The 14,575-nt window shown below is 47.4% G+C and overlaps 1 protein-coding gene across 1 annotated transcript in view; it reads left to right on the top strand.

The window, feature by feature from the left end:
* Nucleotides 1–399: 399 nt before the first annotated feature.
* Nucleotides 400–14,575, top strand: part of LOC149427730 (V-set domain containing T-cell activation inhibitor 1-like) — a gene marked incomplete at its 5' end in the record, with an annotated part of 33,393 nt that continues 19,217 nt past the window's right edge. Inside the window, 2 exons of the mRNA XM_089667729.1 lie at nucleotides 400–445; nucleotides 13,948–14,280. Coding sequence (XP_089523855.1) covers nucleotides 400–445; nucleotides 13,948–14,280 — 379 coding nt within the window. The remainder of the gene's footprint in view (nucleotides 446–13,947; nucleotides 14,281–14,575) is intronic.

The following is a 14,575-nucleotide window of genomic DNA, read 5'->3' as shown; positions in this document are numbered from 1 at the left end:
TTTATGCCTTTTTTCCCCTATTTTGTACAAAAAAAACCCCAATAAACAGCAAAACTGTAAAACAGTCAAATTGTGAAAGATATTTGTGGCACATTCCAACTGACTGAAAAAAAGCTGTGTAAAGTGATTGAATTCCCCTCCCCCCACCCCCATGGCCATACACACCCAGGAGCTTTTATCTACCCCCCAGGTCTGCATGGATTTGTTCTGCCTTTGTCCACAGAAGAGTTCCCGATCCAACAATCATTGTGGACTCTGTGGTCCTTGTTCTGATTTATCTCCATGACACCATATACAGTGTAAAAGCCGAACAATAAGAGATGTATATTTTTGTTTTTGTAATCTTTATTCATTATTTAGTATCAATGTGTTGACTACAGAAACATTTATATGTTGTAGGTGGGACTGGTAGCATTCCTGCTTTTACTGTCTGTGAAGACCTCAGGTAAGTGAAACTTTGACATTTGCAGATAAAGAATAGACCAGTGTTTCACGACCTTCCTTCAGCCAAGGCACCCTCTAAAATTATTTATGGTCTTGAGGCACCCTCTAAAATTATTTATGGTCTTGAGGCACCCTCTAAAATTATTTATGGTCTTGAGGCACCCTCTAAAATTATGGACAGTCTTGAGGCACCCTCTAAAATTATGGACAGTCTTGAGGCGCCCTCTAAAATTATGGACAGTCTTGAGGCACCCTCTAAAATTATGGACAGTCTTGAGGCACCCTCTAAAATTATGAACAATTTCAAGCCACCCTCTAAAATTATTTATGGTCTTGAGGCACCCTCTAAAATTATGGACAGTCTTGAGGTGCCCTCTAAAATTATGGATAGTATTGAGCCACCCTCTAAATTTATGGACAGTCTTGAGGCACCATCTAAAATTATGGACAATTTCAAGCCACCCTCTAAAATTATGGACAGTATTGAGGCACCCTCTAAAATTATGGACAATTTCAAGGCACCCTCTAAAATTATGGACAATTTCAAGGCACCCTCTAAAATTATGGACAGTCTTGAGGCACCCTCTAAAATTATGGACAGTCTTGAAGCACCCTCTAAAATTATGGACAGTCTTGAGGCACCCTCTAAAATTATGGACAGTCTTGAGGCACCCTCTAAAATTATGGACAGTCTTGAGGCACCCTCTAAAATTATGGACAGTCTTGAGCCACCCTCTAAAATTATGGACAGTCTTGAGGCACCCTCTAAAATTATGGATGGTCTTGAGGCACCCTCTAAAATTATGGATGGTCTTGAGGCACCCTCTAAAATTATGGATGGTCTTGAGGCACCCTCTAAAATTATGGACGGTCTTGAGGCACCCCTCCATTCTAAAATATAAAAACCTATTCTAATAGTTTTACATAACGCAGGAACTTCCACACATTATTCAGGATTTATATAGCGCCAACAGTTTGTGCAGCTCTTTACAACTTGTATATAAATTATATATGAAGGGAGTAATCTGGAGACCATCGACTGAGTCTTACCACTTCCTCACCGTGGGTGACCACTCCCTAAGATACCCGGGAAATAGAATACTTGGTGCTGCGTGAGGCCAAAAGTTAGAATTCTACTTGAATAATATTTAGGTCGGGTCGCACGTTGACGTTTAATTTCATTTTGGCCAAAAAAAGTGTGTACCGCGTTTACATGCATTTACCAGCATCAAGCATTAATTTCCAGTGTGCGGGTTCCCAGACCGTTCTAGGAGGCAGCCGGGTTTCCACTGACATTGCAAACCAAAAAGACTGTTTTTTTTGTTTATTTTACCTCCGGGACTCCCATGGTAAAATAAACTTTTCACTGGTGTGTTGATGTGTGAGCGCTCCCTCACATGCGCAGCATTCCATTACATGTCAGCAGGGTGTTCATACTATAATAGTTTCCAATCTGACTGTATATAATGGTTTTTTTACATAAAGTGCGGCGCTGAGTTAATGTTTTATGCTTGTTTTGTTTTTTATGCCAATAAACTCTCCTGCCACAAAATGCTGCTAAAATCCTATGTGGGCACGGACACAGGATAGCATACAGGGGCAGGGGCGTAGCTACAGGGGTTTCAGGGGTTGCAACTGCGACCCAGCCTCATGCTGCAGGGAGCCCATTCCTTTTCCTTTCCTTTACTTCCTTCCATCCTTTCCTTTCTTTTTTTCCTCTTTTTTTTCCTTCTCTTCTCTCTTTTTTTCTTCTCTTTTCTTTGTTTTTCCTTTCTTTTCTCGTTTCCTTTTTGTTTTTTTCTCTCTTTTCTCTTTCCTTTCTTTCCTTCCTTACTTTATTTTTAGACCCCTGACATCACACCTAAGCCCCCCCAACAAGGTTCCTAAACAAATTGTAAAAAATATTTAAAAAAAAAAAAATACTGACACGGAACTACCAGGGACACACTTGCGACCATGCCCTGGCATCACGCCACTGTGCTCGGAGGGAAGGGTCCCAGCTGGGGGTCAGGGGAGTCCTTCACGGTTCTTGCACCGGGACTCTGAAGGGTCAGGGGAGTTTAGAGGCAGAAAAAAAGAAAACCTGACACCCCTAGCCGTAACTTCAAAAATGTCCAGTGTGCATGAGGTCTTAAAGAAGACAGACCAGATGGGTGTAAGAGGTAAACTACAATACATACCCATGGTTGAAAGTACGCTCTTCAGTAGGCATGATAGAAAATGTGGACTGTAGCCATTTTGTCATCTTTAGTGGGATAGGTGGGAATGACGTGAAGGTCACTGGTCAGAGGTGGTGCAGAGTAGCAGCGCTTTCATGTCTTGCATGGCAGTAACCTTGGGGTGATGGTCCTATTACCAGTCCATGCAATAGCTTAAGCATTCAAAACTAGAGAAGCGACCCGCTGTAGGCTTTACCCAGCTATCTGCTTCTCAGTGATTAACATTCACTGGGGGTCTGAAGAAGATTTGGGAAGGTTGTAACACATCCTGAAGGGAACAAAATCTTGAGGACTGAGGAGTAACCCAAATAGGCCCAGTGTCACTCAGACAGTAAAGGAACTCGCTGTTCCGGTGTATTGTTAATGGCTCCTACCTAGACCCAGACGTCAGTCTACTTGTACAGGCAGACAGAAAAGAAGAACATGAACATAAGTGGTATCCACTACTTGACCTCTTACATCTGTGTTGTTAGGTGTGAGCTACAGTGAAGGAAATGCGTATTTGCTCCCCTCTGATGGTGAATGTTCGCCCCTCACACAGAAATGATCGGTCTAACAATGGAATGTTCGCCCCTCACACAGAAATGATAGGTCTAACAATGGAATGTTCGCCCCTCACACAGAAACGATCGGTCTAACAATGGAATGTTCGCTCCTCACACAGAAACGATCGGTCTAACAATGGAATGTTCGCCCCTCACACAGAAATGATCGGTCTAACAATGGAATGTTCGCCCCTCACACAGAAACGATCGGTCTAACAATGGAATGTTCGCCCCTCACACAGAAACGATCGGTCTAACAATGGAATGTTCGCCCCTCACACAGAAACGATCGGTCTAACAATGGAATGTTCGCCCCTCACACAGAAACGATCGGTCTAACAATGGAATGTTCGCCCCTCACACAGAAATGATTGGTCTAACAATGGAATGTTCGGTGTAACACTGAGAGACAGAATACAACAACAAATTCAGCAGAAATGCGTCTAACAAATGATGACGGATCTGCATGTTCATGAGGGAAAGAAGGATTGGATCTCCTTCACAAAACATGACTTAGTACTTGGTGGCAAATCCCTTGTTGGCAATCACAGAGGTCAGACATTTCCTGGAGTTGGCCCCCAGGTTCGCACACATCTCAGGAGGGTTTTTGGCCCACTCCTCTTGGCAGATCCTCTCCAAGTCATTAAGGTTTGGTGGCTGACGTTTGGCAACTCGAACTTTCAGCTTCCTCCACAGATTTTCCATCGGATGAAGGTGTGGAGACTGGCTAGGCCACTCCAGGACCTTAATGTGCTTCTTCTTGAGCCGCTCCTTTGTTGCCTTGGCCGTGTGTTTTGGGTCATTGTCATGCTGGAACACCCATCCACCACCCATTTTCAATGCCCTGGCTGAGGGAAGAAGGTTCTCACCCAAGATTTGAGGGTACATTGCCCCGTCTATCGTCCCTTTGATGCGGTGCAGTTGTCCTGTCCCCTTAGCAGAAAACCCCCCAAAGCAGAATGTTTCCACCACCATGTTTCACAGTTGGGATGGTGTTCTTGGGGTCATAGGCAGCATTCCTCCTCCTCCAAACATGGCGAGTTGAGTTGATGCCAAAGAGCTGGATTTTGGTCTCCTCTGACCACAACACTTCCCACCAGTCCTCCTCTGCATCATTCAGATGTTCAGTGGCAGACTTCAGACGGGCCTGGACATGGGCTTTCTTGAGCACAGGGACCTTGCGGGCACTGCAGGATTTCAGTCCTTGTCGGCGTAGTGTGTTACCAATTGTTTTCTTGGTGACTGTGGTCCCAGCTGCCTGGAGATCATTGACAAGATCCTCACGTGTCGTTCTGGGATGATTCCTCACTGTTCTCATGATCATTGACACTCCACGAGGTGAGATCTTGCATGGTGCACCAGACCTAGGGAGACTGACACTTGTTTTGTGTTTCTTCCATTTGTGAATGATTGCACCAACTGTTGTCACCTTCTCACCAAGCTGCTTGGCCATAGTTTGGTAGCCCAGTCCAGCCTTGTGTAGGTCTACCATCTTGTCCCTGACATCCTTGGACAGCTCTTTGGTCTTTGCCATGGTGGAGAGTTTGGAATCTGATGGTTTGATGGCTCCTGTGGACAGGTGTCTTTTATACAGGTAACACAATGAGATTAGCAGCACTCCCTTTAAGAGACTGCTTCTAATCTCAGCTTGTTACCTGTATGAGAGACACCTGGGAGCCAGAAATCCTGCTGAATGATAGGGGATCCAATCCTTCTTCCCCTCATGAACATGCAGATCCGTCATCATTTGTTAGACGCATTTCTGCTGAATTTGTTGTTGTATTCTGTCTCTCAGTGTTACAGCGAACATTCCATTGTTAGACCGATCATTTCTGTGTGAGGGGCGAACATTCCATTGTTAGAGCGATCATTTCTGTGTGAGGGGCGAACATTCAGCATCAGCAGGGGAGCAAATACACATTTCCTGCACTGTATATGTCGTGCACCCCCTAAAGAACCGCTGGTAAATGGAGTCCTATTTCCCCCTTGGAGCACACACAGCCAGACATACTGCTGCCACGGTCTGGGTCAGGTTCAGAGACCAGTTGTTATAGCAGTGTAAGGCTTACCTGAAACCAGCAGGATTGGTACACCAGCGGATCCCACTGGGAAAGGACGCAGGCACACCTGGGGTGCGGGGTCTAAGCACTAACCGGTTTTCCCCAGAGCTCCTAATGGTGGAGATGGATTTGGCTGCGTGTTAGTACCAGGGCGCAGATCTCAGGATCACCCCACCAGGGAATGAGAAAGCCGGAATCGAATAGCAGATAGAGCAGGTAGGGATCGTGCAGAAGCGGAGTCAGTCAACAAGCCAAGGGTCGGTAACAAGCGGTAGTAGATGGGACGAGGCAGAATCGTAGTCCAGGAACAAGCCAAAGGTCGGTAGTGAAGGTATAGACGGCAGCAGAAGAGACAAGCGAGATACTGGCTGGGAAGGCTCAATAATCTGGCAACCAGGAAGTGTAGAGACATGGCTTAAATCAGGAAGTTCATAGGAGGAGCAAGGAGTTCAAGGTTCTTCAGAAAACAAGACGCAAGGTAGGATTGTCCAATAGATCAGGCAGAGTATTGTCCAGCATCCCAGGTAGCTCAGTGAGAAGAATTACTGCCTGACACAGTAGAGGTCCCAGGTTCAAGTCCAGGCCCTGACAACTGCACTCTTCCTCTGGTTCCAAAGAACAGTCTAGGGGTTTTATTGGAAACAAAGAACTTGGATATTGAGAACAAAGAACTTTGATAGATATGGGGAACATGGGATACCCCAAAACTGTAATACTGTACAACTTGAGGACTGATCCACTTCTGACTTCATGTGCACCAAGAAATGCCCCACCTCTAGGCTGATGGTGACCTGCACTCCTTCCATAGTTTCCAAGCTACACAATATCAAAACTCCTCAGCACTGGGTCGTGTACTCACTTAGCCACAGTATCATCAGTTGCCTCCTGCTGATATCCACCAGGCTCTTCCTAGTGAGGCAGATGTAGACTCACACCACCACAGGACAGCTTGCATTCTCTCCTACAACGTCCTCCTGGTTCTTTCTCCTGTGAGCTTTTCCTGACCCAACTTTATCCTTGGACCTGAACTTGCAAATAGGCCCTCCCAGCTAAGCTTAGTTGGGACCTCGATGTCTCATGGCCCCATCAGACACCAACTGCCTCTGACTACATCCTCCACTACAAAGTGTCAGGCAGGTGCACAGCTTTAACCAGTTGTGGTCTCCTCCTGGATTACTGAAGGAACATGAAGGCCACGGCTAAGCCCTCCTACCTTGCCTTGTGAAGTATCTGGCACTGAGTCTGGTAGGGGTTATTAGAGAAGCTGAAGCAAATTCCTGGCCAGTGACAGGACAGCCCTCTGCTCCAGCAAAACCAAGACAAAAATGCAACCACGTTCACAACTAAAGGTGTTTATCAGGGATCATGGGATGAAACTAGAGGAACAGCAAATAGTATGCTTTGATGTCATATCTATCCTCAAGTATACCCATCACTGAGGTAGTCTGGGCTGTAACTTGATGTAATGGAATAATTCTTTGGGCAGCTGAATGGGACTTAGTCCTGGCCAAGTATGTTCTTTGCTGGAACCAGGGGTGTGCACAAAGTGTTTGCCTTGGGTGGCATTTTTCAGGGGGACGGTGCAGATTTTTTGTGTTGCCTAGGCCAGAACAAAACCTAAATACACCTCTGGCTGGAACCATCTCTCCAATACCAATAGGAAGGACAAGGATCATTTCTATAGATAGAAATTCAGCTGTACACTGGGTTTGCTGGTCTCTGCCACCAGCTATTGACTCTGCAGACAACCTCTGCACACTGTGCACTTCAGCATGCGCTGTCATGTGACGTGGCCTACCACTTGGTGGCTGAGTTGATGTTGTTCCCAGTTGCTTCCACTTTGTTATAATCCCACTAACAGTTGAGCGTGGAATATTTAGTAGCCAGGAAATGTCACGGATGGACTTATTGCCCAGGTGGCCACCTATCACGGGACCACGCTTGGAGTCACTGAGCTCCTGAGAGCGACCCATTCTTTCACCAATGTTTGTAGAAGCGTCTGCATGCCTAGGGGCTTGATTGTATACACCTGTGTCCATGGAGGGGATTGGAACACCTGAATCACATGATTGGGAGGGGATTGGAACACCTGAATCACATGATATGGAGGGGATTGGAACACCTGAATCACATGATTGGGAGGGGATTGGAACACCTGAATCACATGATTTGGAGGGGATTGGAACACCTGAATCACATGATATGGAGGGGATTGGAGCACCTGAATCACAATATATGGAGGGGATTGGAACACCTGAATCACATGATATGGAGGGGATTGGAGCACCTGAATCACATGATATGGAGGGGATTAGAGCACCTGAATCACATGATATTAAGGGGATTGGAACACCTGAATCACATGATTGGGAGGGGATTGGAACACCTGAATCACATGATATGGAGGGGATTGGAACACCTGAATCACATGATTGGGAGGGGATTGGAACACCTGAATCACATGATATGGAGGGGATTGGAACACCTGAATCACATGATATGGATTGGAACACCTGAATCACATGATTGGGAGGGGATTGGAACACCTGAATCACATGATATGGATTAGAACACCTGAATCACATGATATGGATTGGAACACCTGAATCACATAATTGGGAGGGGATTGGAACACCAGAATCACATGATTGACTATTATACACAATTTGTCGCTCTATCAGTGGAAACTATGCGCTTACGTACTGGTAATTCAAGACTATGAAATATTAACCCAATGAGCTGCTGTTTTCAACAAACAAAAAAGACAAATTATATGAGTCACAAGTATATTCTCATTGTTTTATTTTATTTTATTTTATCGAGTTTATATAGCGCCAAAGGGTTTGCTCAGCGCTGTACAATAGAGGGGGGACAATACATGAAACAGTACAGTAACATCAAACAGTACACAAGGGGTAAGAGGGCCCTACTCTTTTGAGCTTACAATCTAGGAGGGAGGGGGTAGAGGTACAGGAGGAAATGGCTGTGGGGGATGGAGTGGTAGGAGGAGGGAAGGGCAGCGGCTGTTAGGTGAGGGTGGGGTAGGCTTCCCTGAAGAGATGGGTTTCGAGGGTGCGCCTGAAGGTGAGGAGGGAAGGTGACAGTCTGATGGATTGGGGTAGTGAGTTCCAGAGGATGGGGGAGGACCTGGAGAAGTCTTGCAGTCGTGCGTGGGAGGAGGAGACCAGGGAGCAAGATAGAAGGAGGTCCTGTAAAGAGCGAAGGGTACGGGTAGGGTGGTACCTGGGAATCAGGTCGGTGAGGTAGTTAGGGGCAGTGTTGTGAATGGCCTTATAGGTCAGAGTGAGCAGTTTGAATTTAATGCATTGGGCAATGGGGAGCCAGTGGAGGGAGAGGCAGAGGGGGGTGGAGCCAGTGGAGGGAGAGGCAGAGGGGGGTGGCAGAGGTGGAGCGGCTGGTGAGGTGGATGAGTCTGGCCGCTGAGTTCAGGATGGTCTGAAGCGGGGAGAGTTTGCACTGGGGTAGGCCGGTGAGGAGGGAGTTGCAGTAATCCAGGCGTGAGATAATCAGGGAGTGTACGAGTAGTTTAGTGGTGTCTGGGGTAAGGAACGTACGTATCTTGGCGATGTTGCGGAGGTGGAGCCTGCATGTGTTTGTAAGTGATTTGACATGAGGTTGAAAGGAAAGGTTTGAGTCCAGAATGACGCCAAGGACCTTGGCTTGCTGGGCGGGATTGATGGTGGTGTTGGTAGTGATGGAAAGGATGGGGGGGCGTAGGAAGGGGGAAAGACGAGAAGCTCGGTTTTGGAGAGGTTGAGCTTGAGGAAATGGAGCGACATCCAGTCAGAGATGTCGTTTAGGAGGTGAGTGATGCGGGCAGGGAATGTGGGGGTGAGGTGAGGGGTGGAGAGGTAGATTTGAGTGTCATCAGCATAGAGATGGTAGTTGAAGCCGTGGGAGTGTATGAGTTTGCCAAGGGAGGAGGTGTAGATGGAGAAGAGAAGGGGTCCAAGGACAGAGCCCTGGGGGACCCCAACAGAGAGGGGGAGGGAGGGGGAGGTGGTACCATTGTAGGTGACGCTGAAGGAGCGTTGGGATAGATAGGACGAGAGCCAGGAGAGAGCGGTGTCTCTGATGCCAAGGGAGAGTAGTTTATTAAGGAGGAGGGGGTGGTCGACTGTGTCAAAGGCCGCGGAGAGGTCTAGGAGAAGGAGGACAGAGTAGTCGCCTTTGGCTTTGGCGGTTAGTAGATTGTTGGTGATTTTGAGGAGGGCAGTTTCGGTGGAGTGTAGGGGACGGAAGCCGGACTGAAGCGGATCAAGGAGGTTGCTGTCAGTTAGGTGGGCGCTTAGGCGATCGAAGACCAAGCGCTCAAGGAGTTTGGAGGTGAGTGGCAGCAGGGAAATTGGTCTGAGGTTGTTGAGGTCAGTGGGGTCCAGGGAGGGCTTTTTGAGTATGGGGGTGATGTGCGCATGTTTTAGGGGGGAGGGGAAGACGCCAGTAGAGAGGGAGAGATTGAAGATGTGGGTAAGGGAGCGGATGAGGGAAGAGGGGGGTGACCGGAGGAGTTGAGAGGGGATAGGGTCCAGGGGGCAGGTAGTGAGGCGGGCTTCTGAGAAGACTCTGGTGACTTCCTCAGTGGTAGTAGGGCTGAAGGAGTGCAGTGATGGGGGGGTTACGGTAGGTAGGGCCTTGGGTGTGGTGGGGGGCAGTGCCGTTGCGAGGTCAGAGGAGGGGAGAGATGAGGGGGTGATGGAAGGGAGGAGGTAGATTGCAAGTTGACTATGTCCTTGCGGCTTGCGTCAATCTTGTTGTGGAGATGAGTAGCAATCTTGTGGGCGGTGAGTGAGGTACTGAGTGGAGGAGGGGGGGGGAGAGCAGGGAGTTGAAGGTGGAGAAGAGTCGGCGAGGGCAGGTGGAGAGGGTGTTGATCAGGTTAACGAAGTAGGCCTGCTTGGCGGCGTGGAGGGAGGAGGTGTAGGTGAGGAAGGCAGATTTGTAGAGGGAGAACGCAAGAGGGGACTTGGTTTTGCGCCATAGTCTCTCCAGCGCACGACTGCGACATTTGAGGCATTTAGTGTGGTCGTTCTGCCATGGTTGGAGCGGTCTGGGTTTGATGTTGCGTGTGGTTAGGGGTGCCAGAGAGTCTAGGGTAGCTGATAGTGAGTCGTTGTACGCGGTGGTGGCTGGGTCAGGACATGACAGTGGAAGGATGCTGTCGTGTAAGCGGTCGGCAGCTGAGTGGAGGGGGGCCGGGTGCAGGTTGACCGAGTGGAGGGGGGCCGGGTGCTCATAAAAACAGCGCTTCACCTATCATAGCCATAATAATTTGCTTGCAATAATAACAATAATAAACACATAATAATGAAAGGTCAAAATAAATAAATAAAATATATAAAATGATATGTGCCCACGTACAACAGGTTTGAACCTTTATTACCATTTACTGTATAGGGATCCTCCCCAATACCATAACTCGCCGAGGCCTTTTTTTAGGCAGTTGGAGGAAAGGAAGAGGAAGGGGTTGGGGACATCGAAATTATATGTCATATGGGGGTATAATGGCCACCATTATACCATCGACCCCCCCCCCCAGAATACAAAATCGGCAAGCACCCCCATATGGAGGGAGACAAGGCTACATAAGGGAAGAACCCCAAAGAAGGGAGGAGGAGGATGTAGGGCGGGGAGAAGGGTCCAATATCATAAAAAAGAAGAAGGGAACAGATTATATGGTATTTATGGTGTAGATCTCACACACAGGGAACTTAATATATTGAATACCGGTTTTAAATGCGCATTAAAAATGCCAATCAATAAATCTGATGTATATATACAGTAGATACACATACATTTATATGGAAATTGAATATGAAAAAAATATTTTGTGGGGGATGGAATTAGATCGCAACCTAGTCATCCGCCAGCTGGCACTAGCCTAAACAGTGGTTTAAAAAACAAATCCCTATTGAATCCAGATATTTCTTCCAATCAGCATGTGGAGGTGTTTAAACACCCAGTATTGAGAGATTTATCAACAGTAGTTCCAAAGAAAGGGGTGACCCCTAGGTGTATACAGGAAGGTATTCAGTCTTTGGAGGAGAGAAAAGACATAGTAATCCGGACTGCGGATAAGGGGGGGTGGGGTAGTTGTTTTGGATATATCCGTTTACTATGGTTAGTTATCTGGGATGTTATCCAATCAGAAAACATATGTAAAGTTGGCTAACGATCCCACTAGGCAATATAAAGAAGAGCTTAGGGGATTAGTAGAAATCGAACTCAAGTGCTTACAAAAAAAGAAAGTAAATATTTCATTCTAATTAGTTGTAGGACACCAACTATATATACATTTCCCAAGATACATAAAGATCATTTGAACCCTTGCGGCTAGACCAATTGTCCCCGGTATCGGGTCAGGATCAGCAAGATTAGGTCAATATTTAGATGTCTTTCTGCAAACTAAAGCTTATTAGAAGGATACAAAAAATGTATTACAACTTTTGGAAGATGTCCAATTGGATGGTATAGCAGAATTTTTTGTGGTCACAGCGGATGTGTAACGGGCCGCCTGACAGCACCTCTATCAGTCCCCTGGTAGAGCCTCCCCAGAGTGCGGAGTCTAAGCACCGGAGCACTTGTTCACCAGGGCCCCTGATGGTGGGGATGGACTTGGAGCGCTCCGGTACCAGGTCGCAACTACCAGGTATCTCCAACAGGGGTAGAGGAGTCTGACAGGGGCTCCAGAGAGCTAGGAGTCTGATGTAAGGGAGCCTACTGATCCCTGCGGGGTGGGTGGATGGATGAGCTAAATCAGAGTCATGCAGGCCGGGTCGGCAACTAGCGGATCGGTAAGGTACAAAACGGTAGGCAAAGGATAGTCGGGTCACACGCAGGGTCAATACCAGGAGGTCAGATCTAAACGGGAACATCCAGGAGCAGAGTCATTCAAGCCAAGGGGTCAGGACGGGAGAAGGCAACAAGGTCAAACAATCCAGATCAGAAGTACTCACACACAGGTAACAGGATACAAAGACCATTCGGCAACAAGTGTCTGTGCAGGGCTGGCTTAAGTAGCCCGCCCTGCACCTGACAGGTGTAGCCTGGGTCCCAGTGCCTGCCTAGTACTGTCCAGACGACGGGTGCGCCTGGGTCCTAGTGCCCTGCCACCTATACGTCTCGGCAGACACCTACGCATGTGTAGACCCATGCGTCGTGATGGTTCCTGACAGGATGTCTCATCCCTGTACACCATTACTCAGCACAATGAGGCTTTATTAGCTTTACATTGGGCATTGAGTAAGAGGGATGTCTTGAATCTCTTGATTTTTGTCTTTCTCATAATTATTTTTGGTACCAAAATGAAGTTTTCTCCCAGAAGGGGGGAGTTGCAATGGGTGTGAGATTTGCGCCCAGTATTGCCAACCTCTTTATGGCTGAGTGGGAGGATAAATTTGTCTTTAAATATAATAAAAACAAATTATTGCTTTACAAAAGATTTATTGATGATTGTTTTTCATCTGGCGGGACCAGAGAGAGAGTTACTTCCATTCTTAAGTTCGCTCAATAATAGTAATAAACTTGTGATTCATATCATTTGTCAAATTTCTTTTATAGTTCGCACTTCTGCAGCTGCAAACTACAGTGGAGACAGGCACTACCCTACATTATGGAGCACGGAGTGACATCATTGCAATGCCCACCTCTGCCACAGGGCAATATCCTTCCTGGCCACCATACAGTGTCTTCCTGGCCAACTGATAACTTCCTTCCTGGCCACCATACACCCTTTCTAGGCCAGGCAATATCCCTCTTGGCCACCAGGCAATATCCCTCCTGGCCACCAGGCAATATCCTTCCTGGCCACCAGGCAATATCCCTCCTGGCCACCAGGCAATATCCCTCCTGGCCACCAGGCAATATCCCTCCTGGCCACCAGGCAATATCCCGCCTGGCCACCAGGCAATATCCTTCCTGGCCACCAGGCAATATCCTTCCTGGCCACCAGGCAATATCCTTCCTGGACACTCTGCAATAGCCTTCCTGGCCACGAGATAATATCCTTCCTGGCCAACTGATAACTTCCTTCCTGGCCACCATACACCCTTTCCAGACCATGCAATATCCCTCCTTTCCACCAGGCAATATCCTTCCTGGCCGCAAGACAATATCCTTCCTGGCCAACAGGCAATATCCATTTTGGTCACCAGATAATATCTTTCCTGGCCACTGAATATGTTCTCTCTGTCCACAGGATAGTATCCTTCCTGGCCACTGAGCAATATCCTTCCTGGCTGCCAGAAAATTTCCTTCCTGGGCACCAGACAATATCCTTCCAGGCCACCAGACAATATATTTCTTGGCTGCCAGAAAATATCCTTTGTGGACACAGGACAATATCATTTCTGGCCACCAGACAATATCCTTCCTGGCCACAGAACAGTATCCTGAACCCCCACTGATTTCAAGGATTGGCCAGGCAGAATGTGAATCCCTCTCTGTTGCCTGGTTGCTTTCTGTGCGGTTTGTTGGTTGAGCTACTAAGGTTTGATAGGAAATTGAAAATGATCGTATATGTACATGTTTATCATTGTTATAAATGAACAAATACTAATCATTACACAATGTATCAAACAGAGATCATGTGAAATATATTCAGAATGAGGCTGATTGTACGAAGGATTCGTTTTTAGCGAATATTTCTGCTCCCCTCCACAGATCAGACTGAAGTGGTTGCTTCGCTCTATGGCACGGTCATCCTCCGCTGCTCATTTCCCTTCATACGTGGGCTGGAAGGTCTGGTAGTGGTCTGGGAGAAGACTGGTCCGGATAAAAGAGGTTTTATCGCACACAAGTACAAAGATGGCCGGGATAATGTCAAGGATCAAGATCTACGCTACACAGGACGCACAGCATTGTCTGAAGATGTCTCTAAGGGAACGTTGGACCTGACACTGCGAGAGGTCACCTTCAGTGATGAAGGAACGTATTACTGCAGAGCAGCCAATAAGAGACGCCATGGGGACCAGAAGGTGGAATTGACCATAGGCAGTAAGTTCTGTTCCAGTCTATGGCCTTACATACACAGCTTTTCTGTTCTCCCGGTTCACCATCTCTATACTGTCATATATGGCTGGGAATTGTGGGCCCACCATGCAGCCTGCATGTATGATAGATGTGTGTTTAAGGCGCAGAGTCTACTGAGCTCCGGGTATTCACCAGACTACCTGCTGGACAGCTCCCAGGTTGCAGCCCTCAATTGCACCCATGTATGTTACAGCTGACCCGATACAGGAATGCATGGATATCACAAAAGAATTGGGGTTCTTGGAGGTTCTGAGGTAAC

Source organism: Staurois parvus, unplaced genomic scaffold (assembly GCF_062004578.1).
Source record: "Staurois parvus isolate SC_StPar_1 unplaced genomic scaffold, SC_StPar_1.0 ptg003538l, whole genome shotgun sequence".
In the NCBI taxonomy this organism is placed as follows: Eukaryota; Metazoa; Chordata; class Amphibia; order Anura; family Ranidae; genus Staurois; species Staurois parvus.
The sequence above is the reverse complement of the archived record's forward strand: the minus strand, read 5'-3'. Positions and strand labels throughout refer to the sequence as shown.